Source organism: Myotis yumanensis, unplaced genomic scaffold (genome assembly GCF_028538775.1).
Source record: "Myotis yumanensis isolate MYYU_CA2020_CCGP unplaced genomic scaffold, mMyoYum1.0.hap1 SCAF_11, whole genome shotgun sequence".
Classification (NCBI taxonomy): domain Eukaryota; kingdom Metazoa; phylum Chordata; class Mammalia; order Chiroptera; family Vespertilionidae; genus Myotis; species Myotis yumanensis.
Window position 1 is genome coordinate 13,156,663 of NW_027223762.1, and position 23,052 is coordinate 13,179,714.

At 43.1% G+C, this 23,052-nt stretch overlaps 1 protein-coding gene across 1 annotated transcript in view; it reads right to left on the reverse strand.

Moving 5' to 3' along the window:
• The window catches only part of ALK (ALK receptor tyrosine kinase), a 572,354-nt gene that overhangs the window by 139,560 nt on the left and 409,742 nt on the right, over positions 1 to 23,052 (reverse strand). The window contains exon 5 of the mRNA XM_070428933.1: positions 2,488 to 2,615. Within this exon, the coding sequence (XP_070285034.1) occupies positions 2,488 to 2,615 (128 nt within the window). The remainder of the gene's footprint in view (positions 1 to 2,487; positions 2,616 to 23,052) is intronic.

Here is a 23,052-nt window from a genome sequence, read left to right on the forward strand (position 1 = left end):
GTTTTTAGTAGTTTGAGTGCAGAGATTAAAAAAGAAGATGCAGTCTTTGATTCCAGGAACTTAGCATCTACTGAGTGAGGCACATAAATAACTCTGATAAGAAGTAAACTGTTCTAAAATAGAAATGCCTTACACATCCACACTGACCCCTTCACACCCCTTGGTGACCATAAGAGTCCAAGCCAGAGAAGGAGTGCAGAGAACATCTGCTTCCCCACGGAGCCCATCTGTTCTTGGACCTGGAGCCTCTGACGGGAGGTAGCTGGACCATTAGGATCTTCCTAAGTCTCTTGACCAATCCACCTTCCCTAGAGAACCAGATGCAGACTGCTTTTCTCCCTCTGCTAAGAATGTGTCCTGCCAGAGGAAACACTTTCTGGATCATTAGGGAAAGTAAGAGAGGTCAACTCTCTTGTTTTCATAAGAGTAGAGAAGCAGACAAGAAACAGGTCTTTTAAACTCTACAACAGACTCGCTGCAAATGCAACATAAACTATAGAGGAACAATTTTGTAGGTGAAAGGGAGTTGTAGGGTAAGGAAGAAAAAAAATGTGCACAAGTCGGTGAGATCTTTGATCAAAGGTACAAATAATTTTTTTGCAGGAGTAATTGTGCTGAGCCTGGAGATTTGTAAGCTCTTATTCCCTTCTCCTGATGTTGCTCAAATAAGGTTAGGCCAATTCAGGGAAATGATACCCTCTCCCTGTCACATTCCTGTAAACTAGCTCCCTCTTGGCCTCTTTTGGACGGTACATAGGTCCCTGACATCTGCGAGGATTGATGATGTCCAGAGGCACTCACAAATCCCCAAGTTCGTGCGTGCGGAAACGTTTGTGCAAGCTCCTGGCTTACTCCCAAACCGCATGTTTCCTGTACATTGCCTCACATCACAGGTTAACCACCCTTTCAACTTGAACTGAATTTCAATCTATCACATTATGGTGATTTTTCTGTCCCCCACACATAAACCAGTTTTGATTAAAGAAAAAAATAGTACACACTTTGTAAGTTCTTGCAAAACTAGCGATGAGTGAAGAGACACAGAGCACAAGGCACTGGGAGGTCAGTTCCCCACCTAAGGGAGTCTCTTTCACACACAAGCTCCAAGAGGCATGAGATTTAACACCGGACCTCTACATGCAACAGATGGCCGTATGTTAAGGGCCTTCATGGTTGTTCATGAACAATCTAAACTAAGACTTTAGGTCTGTGAGTGCCACAGGTTTTCTTCTTGTCCACATGTCATTCTTGGGCTTCTAAGACCACACATTCCTTGGCACAGGTGAGTGCTCCCTCCCCAGGGGACCTCTGGGCAGAGCAGACCCAGCAGGAGAATAGCAGTAATGAAATCAACTTCCTCCCGAAGATTCTCCTGCACCTGTCTCTATACCCTCTGCATGTGGAGACAACAAAGGACGTTTATAGTCATGACGCTAGGCCTTCTGAAGATCAAGGGAAGATCAACCTCATATACAGGGTAGGGCAAAAGAAGGTTTACAGTTGTGATATGCAAAACACAGAGTTCATTTGTGTATTATTATTTATTAATTATTGTATTATTTTCCATGCAAACAGCTGTAAACTTACTTTTGCCCCACCCTGTATCTACTTATGATCCATTGCATTCTGCTTACCAATCAGAATTGAGGTAATAGCTAATAAAGAGATACATATAAAATATGATCTTGAAAATAGGAATACAAAATCAAAAATTCTGTAGAGGGAGGTGGAAACAGACTTATCAAAAAACTACACAGATAGAATTATTGTGATTCAGTTCAGAGTTTCTTGGTAAAAAAAAGGCAAAAAAAACCCTAACCCAATCAATTATGCTTCAGGAGAGAGATGGCATCTTGAAATAAATTCACAGTGAGGGACTTAAGCCAAAGGAATTCAATGACACAGTGGACCATGCTCCAATGGTTTTTACAAAATAAGTGAAAAATTTGACATATAACCATTTCCCATGTTGTTTCTAAATAATAGCTTAAACCAAATCATTAAAAAATACTTAGTTATAAGTTTTGCCTCAGGAAAAACAAAGTATAATAATCATTATCAAGTTGGCGGGGTGAGGAGTTGGAAGAGCTGGCAGAATGTGGGTAATTACTGGAACTGGGTGGGGGGTTTCTGATGATTTGTTGCATTATTCTATTCATTTGTGTACATTTGAAATTTTCCACCATAAAAATCTAAGAAAGATGGTGAAATCATTCAGCAGCCAGAGAATTGAAGCTAATATGTTATCTAATGAAGACTATATTCTGTGCGATGAAGTTTTAAGTTAGGCAGATATAATGTTATATTAGATCTCTGAAAACCAACCATCTGGGCTGTGAAGCACTTGATGATGTTCAGAATCAGCCCTAAGCACTGTGGACTTTTCTAGATAAACGCGCACATTCCCAGCTAATCATGGTGACGGTTACTGACACACTTGAGACAACGAGCTATGGAGGAGTGAAGGGGCGAGCCAGACCCCGTTACCTTCACTGCAGTTCTTCAGGGCAAAGAAGTCCACTGCAGACAAGCTTCGGTTTCCACTTGAGATGTACTCCAGGGCCACTCGGAACGGGTTCTCTGGGCGCCCAATTCTTCCCTGCAGCACCGTCCAGCTGGTGGCATAGAAAGCGAGGGAGAAGCACAGAAAACAGTGATGAGAAGCAGGCCTAACCTGCAGAGAGGGCCTGCCCTGCAGTGGCGTCAGGGCCGAGGGCATTGCCAACAGGAGATGGAGCCCTACATGGCTTGCAGGAGAGCGGCCCTGAGAGCAGCACATGGACACTTGTTCCTGTCTTGTCCAGCTAACTCAGAGACCCATTTCCAAACCCACTGTGGCCACTGGTGGGGTTCCCCCCCCCATATTCTCTTTAGGCAGTTACAGACCTGTGAGATATTTCAGTAGCTTGTCTTACAGGAAAAGATATATATACTTGAGAAAACCTGGCAGCAGAGTGAAGGAACAGCCTTTAAAACATTTATCTGTCTATTTATAATTATCTCTGGAAAGAATGCTTGGTTTTCAGAATTTTATCTGATCCCAAAGTCTCAGAATCCTCAGGTTTGCTATATAGTTACTTAAGGAAAGCTTGCAAGGGCTATTTATTTACTGCAGGAAAATTAAAGTGCACCGAAGCATTGCATTTTGGGGTAAAAGTACCTAAGATTGACGTGGATTCTGCAAAAAGGTGCAAACAGAAAAAAGACAAAAGCAGGCCAAACAGCAAGCTTTGCATCCATCTATCACCAAGGACACTGCCACGGTGGGGTAACAGAGAACCTGCTAAATGAACATTTTCACACCTCACTCAGGCGATTAACGTCTGGGAGCAGCCTCTGTCACTGATTGGAACATCAAATTTGCTTCCCAGCAATGATTCAGGTTCTTAAAGAAATATATAGTTATTTTGACAGTTTGTGTGGAGAATGGAAATTATATGGACTAGTTCATATTTTCTTTCCTTTCAAAAAATAATTTTATTGAGGTGTAATTGACATACAAGAGTGCATGTACTAAATGTATAATTTGATGGCTTAAAATGCATAAATTGATGAGTTTTGCTATATGTATGCAGTAATCTGCCCTTATCCATGGTTTTGCTTTCTGTAGTTACAGTTACCAATATGAAATGGAAAATTCCAGAAATAAACAATGCATAAGTTTTAAATTGTGTGTTGTTCTGAGTAGCTTGATGAAATCTCGCACTGGCCTGCTCTGTCCACCCAGGATGTGAATCATCCTTTTGTGAAGCGTATTCATGCTGTATACACTACCCCCCCTTTAGTCACTTGGCAGCCATCTGGGTTATCAGACCGACTGTCATGGTACTGTAGTGCTGTGCTCAAGTCACCCTTATTTTACTTAGTAACAGCCCCAAAGCCATTCAGATAACTGTTATTACACCATATCGTTATAATTGTTCGATTTTTATTATGTTATTTTTGTTGATCTCTTACTGTGTCTAATTTATAAATTAAACTGTATCATGGGTATGTACAGAAAAAAACAGAATATACATAAGGTTCAGTACTATCCGCGATTTCGGACACCCACTTGGAACATACACCTGCAGATAACAGGGGACTCTGTACATGCATGAACTCATCACAGTGTTTCATATGGACTGACCACTAGGTTGGGCTTAGGTATAGTAGTGCAAGTGCTAAGGAATTCAGGGAAAGACTAACTTTCTGTTTTAAAACATTTAAAGCATCCTCCCCCACAAGTGTAAAGTGATGCTTATCATGAAAAATGTTAAAAGTCCAACAATTCAGGAAAGTGGATAAAGAAAAGTCACCTAGAAGTCATTATTCAGAGATAAACCACTGTCCACACCTCAGTGAACAGCCTTTCAGCTGTAATTCTAAAGAAATGAGAGCACACTGTGCCTGCACCTTGCCACTCAATGGCATGTCTCGGCATGTTTTATTATTATGAGATAATAAATATAGATTACAGGATCAGTTCAATGATTGCATTTTTAATGATTTGTGCACTGCTCCTCATTTTTCCTTTTTACACCACACTGAAGCCAGCCCTGTGTACTTCCTTCTGTAGCCACTGCCTTGGGACACATTCCCAGAGCCTGGGTCAAGGCGCACAGACATTTAAAACTCGGAGGCATATTTTCAGTCCTCCAACAGCGAGTCAGCAGGCCCATTTTGCCATTTGGTGGCAACACTGGAACCCATGAAGTCTTTCCATCTTTGCTAACTTTCCCTGACAAAGGTGTTGCCTGAGGCAACCACTGGTCCTTCAGTAGGCCTCCAGGATGGTAGTTTGAGTCTCTGGTTCCTGCTATGTTGCTCAGCATGCACTGGGAGTCTCCTGAGCGAAGAGGGTAGTTCTGTTCCCGTTCTATACTCTTCTGTAGTTAATTCAGATCACTGGAGCCAATGCCTTAACCATTTAATAAGTGTATTGTTTCCCCACAGTAGAGGCTGTAGAAGGGATATTGCTGTTGTAAAGTTTGTTCTCTGTTACTGTACCCAGCAGGTTTTCTATCCAAAATAAAACCAGTGTAATTGAATAAGGACAAGGAGGCCTCTTGGTTTAAATGTAGGGCTGTCAAAGAAAGAAATATTGGAAAAGAAAATGTAAATGAGGGGTTCTTATGAAAACAAACAAATTTGAAATTTTCTTGCTCTTCTGAAAAATAAAGGGACTTACTTTTGAGGAAAGATGATGGTGAAAGGCGTGACTATTCAGATTCTGCCAAGAAATGTCGCTCCCTGCTCCGAGGAATGATGGATTTTAATTCCAGGTACACAGGGGCCCTTGACAATGATTTCCAGTTCTATATTGGCACTAGCCCTCTGGATAAATGTGTCAAGAGTTTTAGGAATTAGTTTCTGAGTTACTGATGCAATAACTTTTGCCTGAAATTCTCTGGCCTCCCATAGTTTACTGCTACAACTTTAATAACTTTCAGAGCAGTTGCCAAACATGTATTTTATAACCAGGGAAGTTGGGACCAGGAAAGGGCAAGCTTATACCTAGGGTCAGATTTGTTTAAGAGAGAGCCAAAAACCCCATGAAAAACAAATCTAAGCTCTCTCTTCTGTCTGCCTCCATTTTCTTTACTTATATTCCAGTGCTCATAAAACTCATTCATTAGGGTCTTGTTTTCATCTTTAGCTGGTGCTCATTGGAGGAAGTTCTCTGTTCTGACCTAGAAACAAACGTGCAGCCATATCCATGTGCTGGGGATTTGAGAACATCTTAGCAATGATGCTTCAATCAATCAATTTGACAGTGTGGGAGCCCACCTGGACTTTAGGAAGCCAGAAAAGCTGTATGGATAGCCTATAACCATCCATTATCTTCCAGTGTGTTTCTGAAGCTTTCTGCTTCCAGTTCTGGCTCTGTCCTTCATTTGTCTGATGACTTTGAACAAAGCACTTTACTCTGAAAGTCTGAAATTGTGGATGTTTCCGGATCAATTGTATTCTTAGCCAGAGAAAGTGTCTTCAACTTTGTGTGAATTTGCTGAGGAATAACACTGACCACACTTTTTTGCTGAGTGGCTTCACTATAATGAATAAATTAGAGCCCATCAAAAAAGGCAGGAGAGATGGTTTGTGAATGTCAAGGTCCATTCTGACCTGGGGGCTGGAGGTAGTATGTAAAAGGCCTCTCAATTGGGGGTGAGTCACATATTCTGGTCCTGAATTTGCATGGGTTGCAGTTAGTCCCTGCACCTCCTGGGGGTTGAGTTTCTTTATTAGCAAAACGTGAGCATTGAATTTAAAGTTCTGATGCCTTAACTTCTCTCACAGATTGCAGGAGTCCTGGTGACAAAACACATTATGGAAGCCCTGAAAGCTGCAATGGACAAATAATATTCTACAGAAGGTGGAAGAAGAGTTATTAGCCCAAAACTCACAGATTTATTTCTGCAAAGTGACGCACTTCCACCCCCTTGCAGAAATGGAGACTTGCCCGAGGTCAGACACTTGGTTAAAATCAAGTATATTATTGCTCCCAGAGAGGCCATGGATCAGTCTATGTATCCAGTTGCTTTTCGTATCACTAGAATCACAGAGATAGAAAAGGATATGTCTACTCAGCACTGCTAGAGGGATTGCCAGTCTGGGTTTGGAGGATAGATAGGTCAGCCAGACAGTGACATACAATATCAGAACATGCATACACAAAACAAACAATCCTAAGAAGCTCTGGCCTGGGAACAAAAAGAATATCTAAGGCTCCCACCATTCCACACCAGGTTAGCCGCTACATGCTTAGAGGAAATGCCTGGCATGTCTGCTGATGAGACTGAAGGGTTGGCAGTCGTCTGAAAAGGACAAAGGCACCGAGTTATTTTAAGCCCAGAATGAAGGGGCACTTTTGACAGCAAGTGAGGGCCAGAGATGGCAGTTGACAAGATAGAGGAAAGTATATTATTTTGTGGCTGTGTGACATTCCAATAGGCACAATGTTGATGTGGGGCTAGCTCACAAAAGTGAGCCCTCAAACCCTACATGCTAGTCAGTGGAATGCCTTTCTGAGATGGTTTTAGCTGTTGTAATACCACAAGGCCTAGATTCAGTTCTGGCTCCACCATTCACTAGCTAAGTGATCTCAGGCAAATGATTTACCTTCTCTGATCTTTGGGTTCCTTATTTTAAAGATGGAAGCCATAAGGACTAGCTTGCTGTATTGTGAGGGTTTGTGAGAAGGATGTATGCAAAGGAACATGTTTATTAGGAGCTCAATAAACAGGAGCTATTCTTACAGAAGACAACTTTCTTCATGGAATGACATGGGTCCATGAAACTATCTGCATCTCAGCTCATTTATGAGATTCAAGGGGGAAACGAATGTAGGTAAAATACAGTGAGAAGGACACTTGTAATTTAAGAATAGCAGCTACCTTATTTGTTTAAACAACAACAAAAAACTTAGTTAAATGAATCTTCATAAGTTAGGTATAACCCCAAGAAGTTATGTTGAAACACCCATATAAGAAAACATATTAGGATGGGACTGTAACAACAGATCAACCTTCTGACCAGAACTTCCAAAGAATCCCATCTCACTTATAGTAAAAGCCTCTTATTTACATTTGCATCTTCTTATAGCATGTGCAAAGATGCCTTGTGTCTAGATCTTGGTTAGAATTTGTTGAACTCTATTTTTCAGGTCTTTATCGGTGCATTGTTACACACTAGGTAAAGTATTAAATGCTCTGAGGACCCTAAAGGTTTAGGATTTCGCTTTGCATTCCAGGAACTTACAGACTATTGAGAAAGATTAAAAGTATTTATCAAAATTTATAGTGAATGGCAGTATAGAAGAGCTAAGTAAGTGGCTTAAGAACTACATACTAGAGGGCGAAATGGTGTCTCAGACTGGGTGATGAGAAGAGGTGAACCTTGAAGATGGGTAATGAAGAGTGAGCGGGAACTGGTGAAAGGGCAATGCAGAAAGACAGAAGGCATGAGCTCATGAGCAGAGGCCCTACAGACTGTGTGCTCAGAGAGTAGTCAGTCCAGTCTGGCATGAGTCAATGTTTTCCACTGACCTCTATAGGAAGGAGGTCCCTGTGTCTTACCCACCCACCTCCAACCTCCTTAAAACCAGGATTGGTGGATCATTCATCTTTGTGTCTCCAGTCCCTAACAAATCAGATGCTCAACAAATATATGTTGAATGAAAGAGCAAATGCATGAACAGATTTGTTAAATCAGATAAGATTCTGACATTATTGACCAAAATTTATATTGTAGTGAAGCTGAGTTACTCTGAAAGTCCATGTGAGTTCATTATCATTAGCTGTCATCTATTCAAGTGACAATGATGACTTCCCTGTTAAGAAAACCTAAAGATGGGAAATTTGGGGGTTGAGGGAAGCTTGGGAGTTGATTCATCACATAGGTCTTGGGTCCCCATTCATCTACAACCCTCCCCTTTTTTAAAAAAAGAAGCAGGGCTTGGGAAGGAACCATCAAATTAGCTCTTGTTCATCTACCTAGAACCCAACAAAGGAATCAGGGAATCATATAACTGAGACATGGAAACAATCTGAGTGCTTAACTAGGGGAGGTCTCACCTGATGTAAGATTATTCTCTACAAGGCAGTCAGCTGTGAACCAAGTCAATGTAAATATTAAAAATAGCAGCAAGACCGATAATAACAGCACTAATGATATGATCAACAACAGTTAACATTTATTGAAGGCCTATCCTCTGCTTCTAGCTGAGTTTTAAACCCAAGTTAGTGTGGCCCAATAGTCTTTATGGACATGATCTTAAACTGCCTTTACAAGCTTCTTGAGGTTAAAACATCACTTCTGTATGGTTTTGTTTCAACTTCTGGCCCTGGGGAACATGGTTGGTGACCTGAAACTAAAAGATGTGTCCATTCTCATGCTCTGTGGCAGTGACCATAGCTGTCATTCAGTTGGTGACTAACCCCCGTGCCAGGACAGCCAAGCTCACAGGTTAGGACCAGGATGATGGGAACCACCCAGATTAGACAACCATGTAGAGCTCAGTCACATGATTATCATTACTGCCGAGTGTAACACTGTTAAGGTGCAGGCCACACAGCTGATATTCTCTCACATGTCTCTTCACTAAGACACTCTCTTGACAAGTGTCTGGACGTGAATGTTAAGGTGTGAAGATTTGTTAGAAACAAGGAACTGAGCCTGTGGGAGCTCCTCTAGATCAATACAGGGAAAAAAAAAAAGGGCAATTGCATTTCTCTCCCTAGTCTTATCTTAAAGAAAAAACCCCCACACATAACTTTCAAGTTTTTCTTAAAATATACCTTGTAGTAATTCTGCAGCAAATATAAAGCATTCAGCACTATTTTTTATTGTTTCCATTAAATCAACCTGCATTTAAAGCATTTTTATGGGAGAGAGCAGGGAGGGGGGAAAAAAAGCCAGATCAATGTAAATTTTAGTGTGGCGTTCTTTGTTGCTAGTTAATTTTCTGTAGTAATAGTAACACTTGGTATGTGACACAGGGTCTTTTATCTAAGTAGCTTTAACTTTCTTATTCCCTCGCCCTTCACAATTTCCCAGAAGTTGGATAAATGCCCTGGAGAGGATCAGATCTGGATGGGAATGAGGGTACAGGTTGATTCAGGCTGTGGCTCCCAGTGGCTCCTGACAATGAGCTGCCCTGAGGCTGAGGGTGGCTATGGCTCCACGGGAGAGGAACTGCGGGAGCAAAGGGGGCTTGAGGCAGGGATGGGCTGGCTTGGGCCACAGGTGGACTCGGGTGAGGCCTTAGCACTGGAGGCTAGAAAGCAGTCTCAGTTTTCATCAGAGACTGTATGGGTGACAGGGATCTGGAAAGTGGCCTGGCCTTCTCAGGGTGGGAGCTAAGAAGGTAGACCCAAACTGTGTTTTCCCTAATTCTTCTCATGCTTTTGAGCTAAGAGAAAATGAATGGTCTTGGGTTCATTGCCCTGGTCCCTCTCTAACTTCTAATCTTCCTTCCTTCCTTCCTTCCTTCCTTCCTTCCTTCCTTCCTTCCTTCCTTCCTTCCTTCCCTCCTGAGAAATATATTGATTAAGAGCTCAAACTTTGGATCCAGACTTGCTGCTTTATGATCTTAATTGTCTCCTATTAGCTGTGGCCTCTGGCCAGCTACCTAACCTAACCTCCCTGTGCCTGAGTTCTGTCATTAAGAAGCAGGGATGATAACAGAAGCTTAGAGGGGTGTTGTGAGGTTTACATGGGTTAAGACACATAGAGCACTTAGCTAACACTCAATAAGCATTAGTTAATGCTGCTATTATGATGTTAGTCGTGCTTTTTCCTCCAAAACCTAGTGTGACAGTGATGACCTTACAGGAAAGTGAAATAGGAACATATGATGCTTTGGGGATTGGGAAGAACCTCCTGGCCCAGAGCACCAAGATTTTGGGGACTCCCTTCAAGTCCCCCATGTGGAGATAGAGACACATGTACAAATGCACATAGTCTAGGGAGCATTGTGCCAAGCTCACAAAATACACTTCAGTTGTTTGTGTATATGTTTATTTATGTTCTGCCTCATTCCAGAAAGGATTTAAGGTAGCTATTTTACTTGATCTAATTTAATGTTTACAATAAATGCACGACACAAATATTATTGTTCCCATTTTATAAACAAGAAAATTGAGGCTCAGAGTTCGTATAAATTGCCCATGTAGTAAATGGTAAGAGGTAATACGAACCCAAGACTACTTATCTTCAAAACTCTTGTACTTGCTACTATATTGCACATAGGTTTAAACGTGTTAAATGTCAATGCTTCATCTTTTAGAAGAACATTTCAGGGGTTGGGGGCATTTGAAGAAGAGCAGTATCTGAAAAGAACGCATCCAAGAAACGTTTTGGCTTCTTCCCAGTGTTGCCCAGGTTATTCTATTCCTTCTCTACTCAAGTTTCGTGTTATCCTAATTGAGGTTGCACTACACAGACCTGTGGGAGGCAGGCATTCATTCTATGTATCAAGCCAGAAAGAGGATCCTGAGAGTCCACCTCCACAAACCTAACCCGTAAATCATCGGGGGTGGGGAAAGGAGACTCAGCATAGCCACAGTTGTGAGGGAAAATCGTAGTGGAAGTGTTCTTAACTGGCCTCCATGTGACCAATTTGCCTGCTGGATTAGCATAATCTCTACATTTTACATTCAAGGAATCACCCGTGTCCTCTGAACATTCAAGGTCAACTGAATGTTCCAGGGTACTCTCTAGTACTCCTACACCTTCCACTCCTCTCACTTGGGTTATACACCTACTGAGAGTCAGTTAGGCTTGTTCCCGAGCCTCTGCATGCCAGCTGTACTTATTAAGTTGCTGCAACATGAGCAAGACAAAATTGAATTATTTTGTAAAGACATGAAGCGATAAGTCACTAAAAATAATTATTGCTTAATTAGGCATGAATAAGGCAACAGAAAAGATAGAGAAGAAAAAGCTTATAATCCAGAAAGTCTCTAGATTAGTTCATAAGTGTTCCAAAATTATTTGTTTTAGCAAAACTAAAACTGAAAATCATGGCTGTGGTGTGGTGGTGTCATGGACGTGATTTATGCTGAAAGAGAGTGCAGACTCCAGTCAACAGAGCCACGCTGCAAGCAAAGGTCTTGGCCCCACATCAAGAGATTGATGAATTGGCATCCATTTCGAAGTTGCAAGTTAAAATAAAATGTTTAAAGATTTAAGTCAATTCCCAAGCAACTATTGCTCCTAAGCTTATTGTCTAAGAGGGCTTCTTCCTTGTTCTAGTTTGTATAAAGAAATACACAGAGGATTCACTAGTGTTCTTTCTTCTTTTCAAAGGAAGAACACTGAGTATCCTGGCCAAAAATCAACAGAGAAAACTTCTTCAATTCAACAGCAGCAATCCTGCAAATCCTGAAGTTTCTTTTTCACTTTCTCTGAGTCTTGGATTAGGTCCCATGCAAGTCACCACCTCCTCCACCAGCTGCTGAACACCCCTCACCAGGGGACAGTGGGAGGGACTCAGCTAGGTTCTGGGCAGGGGAAGTGGTTGGTGCTGGCATGAGAGTTCCCAGGAGTCCCCCGCTCCACAGATTTGTCAATCTCTCTGACAGGGTGGGTGGCGAGATTTCTCAAGAGTCCCAGGTGACTGGTTTGCCTGTCTAACTCTTTCCGTGGGAATTTGGGCACAGCACCCACCAGCAGCCAGGGGGAATCTGGAATTTGGTTTCCTAACTGTCTTCCTTCCAATAACGTTTTAGCACCATCTGTTCTTTTCAAACACAATCTTTTATTTCAAGCCAACTCAATGCAGTCAGTTCTTTTGTTTGTTTAAAAAAATACACCCTCCCCTGGGAGAAGGAGAAAGACAACACTGGCACTGAAACGTGGCTGCTTCTGTAGGATCCCTCACTTTCAGCCCAGTCTGCCTCCAGCGTGAGCCCTGACTCCGGAATGGGGCTAAATTTGGGGTTTTTACCTGCACCTCCTCCCCCTATCCCCAACCTCAGGGCTCAATGCCCGGGATTTCCCAGCCTCAAAGGAGTCCTCCCTGCTCATGCTCAAATGATATCCGATTGCCCATCCTGTTCCCTAAAGAGCCAACCTAAATGCCATGTAATGCATTAACATATTGATTGGTTCAATATGCAAACCTCTGAACCAAGCAAAATGCTGACGTCCAGCTCAGAGGTTGCGTTTCAGTCATAAATCTCTGGCCAAGTCAAGCCACTGTGCTGAATGAAACATTATACGGTAGCGTAGACCTGGCCATAAACTGTGGCCCTCCCTGTAAGCAAATTCTGGGGCTGGGTCAGTGGTCAGCTGAGCTGAAAAAAGATGAAGGGCCTGGTGAGGAGAGTAAGAGCAGCCCACAGACTTGTACCTATTTGAGTTGACCCCCCTCCTCCATGCTACATGCTGCTCCTACCCTGCTAGGGGTGGCCGTCCAGGGATGTGGAGGAGATGGCCAGTGGCATCGATGGATCATGCCCTGAGCCCCTTGGTGCAGAGGGACTCACTGGCTTGCTGCAGCTCATATACTGTACTGTGGCAAATACTGTGGACGATGGCATTTTTGTGAGGGTGAAGGATGTATGACTGGCATGAATCTTGGAAACTACCATGTCTATTCTTCTCATGTGGAAGAGAAGAACTGAGGTCTGGAGAGACACCCACCTTATAGATCTCATATTGAATTGTGTCCCTGCCCCTCCTTAAAAAAGACAAAATCAGAAACTTTATTAGCATGTCAGTGACCTTATTTGGAAATAGGGTCTTTATAGAGGTAATCAAGTTAAAATGAGATCATTAGAGTGAGCCCTAATCCAATATGACTCTGCCTGTAAAAGGGGAGATTTGGACATAGAGACAGATATACACACAGGGAAGACACCACATGAAGAGGCAGACAGAGATATGGGGTGATACATCTACAAGCCAAGGAATTCCAAAGATTTCCAACAAACTCTCTGAAGCAAAGGAGAGAGACCTGGGACACATGCTTTCTCACAGCCACAGAAGGAACCAACCCTGCTGACACCCTGAGCTTGGACTTCCAGCCCCCAGAACTGTGAGCAAATACGGTTCTGCTTGTAAGCCACCCTACTTGTGGGACTTTGCTATAGTAGCCTTAGCAAACTAGCTTAGGTGGCTAGTTCTAAACCATCCCCACTAAGTAGAGAAACAGATTTTAAATTATTTTTACTTATTATTGAATAGCATCACCTTTCTGTGTGATGACCAGCTCATGACAGGCAGCCCACAGGCTGCTGAGAATATAACTCATTTCTCATAAAGGAACCTCATTTTCCCTAGGGCCAGACAGAGCACAAGACATTTTGCTACACATTCATCTCTGCCTCCCAGATGAATAATATCACTCCACCTTCAGGGAGGCCCTATTGCAGAATGAGACTAGAAAGCGCTTTCTAACGCTCAGGAATCAGGGGACCCATTAGGTGCGCCCAGGCAATGCTGGTACCTTTAACCCATGCTTAAGGAAATGAATGAACTTGGACTTCAGAATTCCACGGTGCCAGCCACACAGGAGCTTTCGGGCACAGAGCAGACAGAACTGCCCCAAGATTGTGTCAATGATGCATTCATCTGGGAGCCAATTTCTGGGCTAGAATTGCCACTAGCAATTTTTATATGACATTAGAGGGTCAGCTCAAAATAGTGACCTGGAATTTTTAAGGGATGCTGGACCTGCACTAGAAGCAGAGGCACCTGGGGGAACCAGGGAGATCTGGTGGAGGGCAAGAATCCCCAAGCATGAGACCAGCCTTCATCCCCTCTCCTGAATCCTCTTGGACTTTGAATATCTACAGAAGAAAGCCCTGAACCTTCCGATTTCTTTGATGCTAACCCTGACCCTCTATATTGGGGGCTGTGATTTTCTGGAAAAGGCAGGCTTCTGGTTTTTGGCCGATTCAGTCCTTCAGTAATACACAGGGTGGGGCAAAAGAAGGTTTACAGTTGTTTGTATGGAAAATAATAGAATAATTAATAAATAATAACACAAGAATAAACTCCAGGTCTTCCTGATGGGGGAAAAAATTCCTAAACTCACAACTCCTTGACAGGGAAGATTCCTTTCCTAAGAACCCCCAGGCTCCTTGGTGGGACTGCTTGTCAGACCTGGTATCTTTCAACCAGACCTGTGGCTAAAGCCTCCGGAGCAGAACTCCAAAGGAGGTGACACAAGTTGGGCACTCGGATCGGCCAAATCCCAGGGAGCCACTGTGTGGAAATAATTGGAGTCTTTTAACAACGGTGTGTGAGAGAGTGATTAAAAGGGAATTGCAATTATGGAGCCCAGAGGTAAAATTTCAAAACTGGCCCATAAATCCTGGTCTGACATGAAATTTAAAACTCCCCAAGGTCTGCAATGCCATATTAAAAGGGTTTTAATATTAAGAAGTAGAAATAATGAATGATAATCAGAGTATTGTTTCTGGGAGTAGGGGCAGCTCTGAAGGACAGGCAGGCTGGAACCACAGGGCAGGCTCTCGTTGGGTTGCGTTTTACATCCCTCACTTCACAAGAGATGAGTGAAGGAAGGGAAGGCAGGCTTGGTAGAGGGATGTTGAGTGAAAATCTGGTAGGGCCATTCCCCAGCAAACTCGGGTTCAAGTTCTCCTGAAAGTCAAAGACACAAATGGCCTTTGCCTGCTATGGGGCTTCTCTGGGCCAGATGGTGCAAGGAACAGTGGCTGGGTGGGGAGTGGCTGGGAGCTGCAGTGGAGAGGCAGCAGGAAGCCACAGATGGAGAGCACTGAGGGCCTGGTTCTTCATTGGCTGGGGAGCTTTAGGCCAGTCATTCCACCTCTCTGTGCATGGTTCCTCTATTTTATTTACCCCCTCCCAGGATTGTTGGAAGAATTAAAGGATAGAATGAATAGGAGAGTGCTTTGAAAATATATGAAATATATGTTGTAATAGGTTTCTATTGGTCCCTGGTACTCACCTTGATGTGGTCATTCTCCTCTGGACTTATTTAAGTTGATTCCCTGAAAATTTGTTGACAAAAATATAGCTGGATGATTTTGGAAGCTCCTTTCACCCCGTGGATGCTAGGCTGATGGCAGTGCCTTGCACTGGTTTGGCCAATCAGGACACGCTAGGCCCTTCATCCCTGGGCTCTGGGTTCTGCATATTATCTTCTCAGGCAGGTGCAACACACTATGGCTTTATGTCAACTTGTGATCAGTTGGAATCCCTCTTTCTCCCTACCCTGCTCTAGGTTACCCATCAGCCTTTTCTCACAAACTGTTTCTAAACCAAAATTTTCCAGACCTTATAGGTTGTGGCTCAAAGCAGCTGGTTATTTTGAACCTGAATGTAGGACCATGACATTTTCTGCAGCAAATTTCAACTGGCTTGGTTTCTGGAATTTGGAATCTGTCATCTGTGGTATTATGTCTCCTACCAAGCTTGGAGCCATCTGCAGACCAGGCCTCCTGTGGAACGAGATCATGAACATACAGCTTTTAGCACGGTGACTGGAGTGTAGTAGATCTGAACAAATGTTAGGTTCTCTCTCTGCCACCATCTCAGACAGGCATTAAAAACATGGACGAGCCAAAGTTCATGGCAGAGTCCTTTATCGTTGCCATTGGAGACACCTTAAGATGGACTAAGCTCACTCACTGTACCTCGTTGTTTATAAGTGTTCAATTTGCTGTGGACCCACCTCACAGAATATCAAGGGAAACACTGGGGAGTATGTTTCTTAAACTGAGATATTCTGTGTCTGCCACGTTCCCTCACCTGCTAACCCCACAGCCACATGGAGGGGGTTACCCAGGACTGGCTTTAGGTAGGAAGCCTGTGTTCACTCTTAGAATCCACAATCTTTTCTGAAAGTTCCCAAACCACTTCCTCAGCAACATTTTTAGAACTGACTGGGGTTAATATTTTTAAATTCAAACATTCTTTGATTGAAATAAAGAGAGAGCTAAAAATATAGCATTGCCTTGAATTGAAATAAAAAAGTTAAATTGGCTATAAAAGAAAATCTACTCAGACTAGCTTAGTTTCATCTTATATAGAGAGAATACCAACAGGACACTTTATAATTCATGCTGGGTAGGTATAAGAAACTGACTTTAGCCCTAGCTGGTTTGGCTCAGTCAAAGGCACATGCCTGGGTTGTGAGCTCCATCCCCAGTAGGGGGCGTACAGGAGGCAGCCGATCAATGATTCTTTATCATCATTGATGTTTCTATCTCTCTCTCCCTCTCCCCTCCATTCTGAAATCAATAAAAATATATTAAAAAAACTAACTTTAATCAACAATATGGCCATCCAATACATGCAGACACTGTTATGTAAATCTATAGCCCAGAGGCTATAGATTTTGTGTTCTAGTGGTAGCAAAAGAAGAATAAGACAAAAATCATACCCATAAGGCATTTCTAGCTGTGAAGACTAAAGTGGCAGTATGGAATAAGAAACAATTAAGCCCAAGGCACATATCAGCAATTTCACTGAATTCAACAGACACTTATTGAGTACAGTATGTACAGGCATCTGGTAGGTACTGGATATGGAAGATGAGACATAGTTCCTGCCCTGAAGGAACTTATATTCAAGAATTCACATGCACTGAGGAAATGCAAACTAAGGGATTTTTGTCTAGCATGGAACAGGATTAATTAACTCCAGTCATAGACACTAAGAGAGGGATACCTTCTGAGAAATGCATTGTTAGGTGATTTCGTCATTGTGGAAACATGCAGTGCACTTACTCAAACCTGGATGGCCTGCTGCAGGGGCAACTGACTGCTCCCAGGCTACAAACCTGAGACCTTATAAACACTGTCCCACAGCCCTCTCCCTGCTTCCTTCCTCTGACAGGGTCAGAAACTGAACATCGAAGCTGCCAAATCTGCTCCGTGAGCAGGGATGTGGGCTGGACTGACTGGAAATGTCAAGGAGAAACTGGCTGGGTGAGTTGTAGGCCACCACAACAGTGACCGTCAGGAGGGAGTGAAAGGCAGGCTGAGGATCTGGAGGAATGAGGAATGAGGATGGAGAGATAAAGGAACAGAACGGGTTTGGCTATTGCATACGGAAGCAGTGGTCAGATTAAGGAATTCTGTGGCACACACACACACACACACACACACAGAAGGTGTTTCTATGGAGAGGGTGTAGAACTGAATACTCAATATTTTGACTTTGGAGATTTGCTTTTTATTCCATTGATCCTATCAGGCACAAAGCACTCTCTCTCTGGCATTGAATTGATGGGAGAAATAAAATTTATCTACGCTTTATAGCAAATATTTATAATAAATATAATAAATATTTATAAATATTTATAAATAAAATTTATCTACGCTTTATAGCAAACTGAAAATATTTATCAAGTACAGGGACAGGCAGGCTCCACACTACCACAGAAACCTTTTACTAAAGTGGCAGTGGTGCTTAATACTTGTTAAAATCACTGCTGCGTCCTTGTACAGGATCTTAGGTCTCCCACAGCAGCGGACTTACAGCAATGTTCTCTGAAGACCACCATTTAGCTCTGGGAGGGCTGGAGCACCCTCTGAATATACAGCTCTGTGGAGACAGGCTCCTCTGTGCTGAAGCAGGTCAGCGGCTGACTGACTGGGATTGAATCTGTGCACTTAAAATTGAGGTGCTGTGAGGTTAAATCTATTGCTAAGCCCCACAGATATCACTCCCATCAGAGGAAAAAGAAATATTTCTGAACATCATTTCCCTTTGAACAGAAAATTCAGTTCGTTGTCATCTTAAGGGATCCATCATTGATGGCTACATTATATGATGCAGGACTGGAATGGGTAAATGGGAAATCTGAAGGGAGCAGGGGAGAGACTTTTTTTTTTAATTAAATCTTTATTGTTCAGATTATTACAGTTGTTCCTCTTTTTCCCCCCATAGCTCCCCTCCACCCGTTTCCCCCCCCCCCCCACCCTCTGCCCTCACTCCCCCAACTGTCCTCATCCATAGGTGCACGATTTTTGTCCAGTCTCTTCCCACATCCCCCACACCCCTCCCCCACCCAAGAATAGCCAGTCCACTCCCTTTCTATGCCCCTGATTCTATTATAATCACCAGTTTATTCTGTTCATCAGATTATTTATTCACTTGATTTTTAGATTCACTTGTTGATAGATGTGTGTTTGTTGACTTTCCAGACATGAGGAGAAGCAGCATGCAAGTCCCTTCATCCAGCTCCAGTGAGCAGGGACGAGAACTTCCGGTGAGGCACAAATTTGGGATTCCATCACCTGATTGCTCCAGAGTTTTCAAGTTCAAATCCCTTAGACCAGTGGTCGGCAAACTGTAGCTGGTGAGACACATGCAGCTCTGTGGCCCCTTGAGTGTGGCTCTTCCACAAAATACCACGTGTGGGTACGCACGTACAGTGCGATTGAAACTTCGTGGCCCATGTGCAGAAGTCAGTATTTTGTGGAAAAGTCACACTCAAGGGGCCAAAGAGCCACATGTGGCTCGCGAGCCGCAGTTTGCCGACCACTGCCTTAGACGAGACAATGGCAATGCAAGTTTAACAGGAAATAGATAATTTTACAGATCAGAGAGTCCATTTCAAAATAAGACTTTCATTTTTGACAGTGTCCCTTTAAATGATGTGATGCTGGGGATTTTTTTCTGGCTCAGCATCTGCCATCCTACACAATAATTATCCAGCGACACATTTTCTTTGTTGTTCATTAAAGATTAATGAGGGGCAGAGCTTAAGGCCTGGTGAGATGGAGAAATCCTGAAGGGTTCATTTGAACCTTTCATATCTGTTCTTTTTGGAAACTCTGATGAACAGGTTCTCAACACAACAGCAGCCATCTGCCTTCTAACCTACAATATGTCTTTCATGAAAACTCAGATGTTTCTGGCAGGCTGTCTCCCACCATCAGCTCAAAAGCACATGCACCAAAGGAGGCAGAACAGATGTTTGGAGCTTTGCAGTGGCTTGAGTGTGCTTCATGCGGGGGCGATGGGCATTTTCAGCAAAGTGTATCTCCTCACTTAGTGCTGAGTTCCCAGGGTCCCATGGAGTAGAAACTCCCGCAAACACTGCAAGGTCTGGCCAATTTGGAGGCAAGTCCTCCTTTACCTGTTTATTTTTTTCTGTTAGATTTCTGCTAGTTCTCCCCCTGCTGAAAGCCACACAGGGAGACACTGATAGGTGATAACGAGAAAGTTTATTTAACAAAAGGAACAAAAATAAAAGTTTAAATACTTCTGCTTAAAAGTAGGCAGCTGGAGATAATGAAACAGGAAGAACCTGGAACAATTAATGCCTTTTGGGAATTTAGGAGGCCCTGGCCCTTTAAGATAAGCTCACAAAAACGGATCCAGGCTGATTTAGACCTTGCTGCTCAGAATGATGCCCTGTTTGGCCTACTTGCTGCTCTTTTCTGTCTTCATTTTCTGAATGTGAATCTGGCATCATTTAGCATCTTGTACAATGCCCTGTATTCAGAGGAGCTCAACATCCATTAATAGATGATGATGCCAATAATCAGAGCTAGGAGCTGTGATTGTATTATAAGCAAAGTATTTAAATAATTACAGAACCAATAAGGCCCAGAGTGATATTTCTCCATCCCCATCACTGATGAGCATGACCTTGAGACAAGTCAACCCCTACTGCTCCCTGGGATGCAATTCATGGAAGGCTGGGGCATCTTCCATAGAAAAGGCCAAAGGAACAAACACATAACTCCACCAAATTCACCACCCTGTGTCTCCCCAGTCTTCCCTAGGAAAATCTGATCCCCTGAAGCCCCCGCACACACCTCTCCATTCTCCATTCCTCCTGCCCAGAACTCCTTTGCACTGAGGCTCCTTAGAATTTGAGGTGGAACAAGAATCTAAAGAGGCTATGAGCTGAATTATTCCCAGCCCATCCTCATTTGCCTTCACTAAACATGGGGTTCCTCTTAGGCCGAGGCCTCAGTCTGGGGGATGACCAACACCTCCTAAGTCAATCACTGACTATACCTCTACTCATTTGTAGAGACTGTGTAGAGCTTAGAGGGCTGCCCAATTCATGGATCTTCTCTATTAGGAAGTTAAAATAGAATTTTCAGGAGGAGGCAGGGAGAACTGGCCTGAAAAATGATTGAGAGGCAGGACTTCCTGCTCCCCAGCCCCCTGGCACACACTGATGTTGTCCATGTGTCAGCTGTCCCCATTAGCAGCACATCTTATTGTGTGTGTGGCATCTACATGCATCACCTACACTCCAGGCTCAATCCTGGGCAGACAGAACTGAGAACTGTCCCTCAACTTGCCAGCCAATATTTCTAATGGCCTAGAATTCACAATTTTCTGATCTGAGGCAGTTCTTTATTTTCTTAGCAGAACATATGTCCCACTAGGCTCCACCATAATAAACCTGTGAATTGAATTTGTTTCCTTGGGTGAGATGTGCAACATTTCAGGGAATTCAGGAAACCTGGGTTTCTAATTCCACTTTTGTTCCTAATCACAGCTAACATTTACTGCATTCCCATTAGGTGCCAGACATTGCACTAAGTACTTCATAGCAATTGTTTCATTCAACTTTCACCACAACTGTAGAAGGGAGGTCTATCACAATGAAGAAAAAGAAATTTAGGGAAGTTGTGATCTTGCTCAAGAGCACACAGCTAGGAACAGATGTGGAATTTTAACCGAGGACCCAGGTCTGCCTGACTTCAAAACCACTGCTCTTAACCACTACCGGTTCTGCTCCCAATCCACATGGAACCAGGCAAGCCCCTTTAGGTCTCTTGGACTTGGTTTCTTCTTTATTTGCAAAATAAGGGAGTAGGTCAAGGACTTCCTAGGTCTCTCCAGCTCCCACATGCTATGGATCAAGTCCTCACACCTCCTCTTTGACCTAGCAGCCTTTCCTACCCCACATTTCTTTCAAGTTTCTCAGGACTGAACCCTCTTTCTTTTGGGCCCCTTCTCTCCCCATGTACCACGTCATGGTGGTCATCTGATAAAGTCCTCCATCTTTGTCTTCCTTACCTCGGAGCATAGATCTGAGAGAGAAAGTGAGCCAAATAAAGGCCAACTCGTAATGGGGTGGCCTTGGGAACCAAAAAGCCACAGAAACCCTTATGACTAGACACAGAGAAAGATATACCAGCACGGCCAAAGGAGAAAGAGTGAGCAGGCTACAGAGTGGGTTCTTGGAAGATTCCTGGAGGCAAAGGCATTCAGGAAAAAACCTTTTCATAGACCCTAGATGGAACTTAGGATGGGAGTGGGCCATGTAGGGCAACAACCAACTGGTGTTCAGGTTGTATGCCAGTGGGACAGGAGCGAGCAGTACATCTCAGCCAGGCTCTTCAGCCAATCCCTGTCACCAGTCACCTTGAACCAGCCTTTGGACTCTTAAACTATAGTCTGAGGTTCGCTGGAGGGATAAGTATATATCAGGGGTCCTCAAACTACTTCCCGCGGGCCACATGCAAATACAAATACTGTATTTGTTCCCGTTTTGTTTTTTTACTTCAAAATAAGATATGTGCAGTGTGCACAGGAATTTGTTCATAGTTTTTTTTTAAACTATAGTCCGGCCCTCCAACGGTCTGAGGGACAGTGAACTGGCCCCCTGTTTAAAAAGTTTGAGGACCCCTGGTATATATTATAGGGATTCATAAAATATCCTTTATTATTTTAAAAGGGGCTTATGTAATACTCTGATTTGAAAAATACTATATAATCCATTATATGAACTAATGACTTTGAGCAAGCCATTTCATCTTTCCTGGAATGGCTCTTCATTAAAAAAAAAGAAAACAACAACCACATAATGGGGGATGGGTAGATGAGATAATTTTTAGTTCCATGAATTTTAGGCTGAGCAGAGAGGTAGGCAGACCTTTCTAAGATTGCCGCCCTAGCCAACTGCCTCAAGGTCACCAGTTTTGAACACGAGAAAACCGAATCAAGAAAAAAGCAGGATTTGCTGATGTTTCTTTGGAATGGAATTGCCCAGGAAGAAGAAAATAAACATCCATATCAAGAGACTGATTTATTTCTCTGGCATCCACATCTCTATCTACACTCTCTGAAGGAAAAGAAAACTTGAGGCTTGTTTTGCTGTTGTTTGTATTCTGATGATAATGGTGATGCCATCTCATCAGTGAACAATGATGTAAGTGAAGGAGAGGCGCAGATAGGTGAATCTGATAATATGCAACTCATGGAGGAAAGCCCATATTTATTCTTTGTCCTCTAAAATGCCACCCATTCTTCATCCCATCTGTTTTCAATATATACTTCACTATTGTCTCTAGAAAGGTAAAAGGATAGGTCACTATTTAATTTATTTGCCCAGCTAGAATGGGAGTGCTTGCTAAGATCATCTTCGACCTTTCTTTCTCTTTCTCTCTCTGCGGAGAGCCTGTCCATTCTCATAGGTTCAATGCTGCTTTCTGTGGGAATGTTTTAGATCTTCAGCTTCAGCTCTGACCTGATGACTCATCTGGACCATCAGCACTGCATTTCCTGTTTCTTTGAGCCATTTCTACCTGGATGCCCTCCACCACATGGAACTTGCTTCAGTGAATCCGCCAATCCTTCCATCCATGATTCTACATT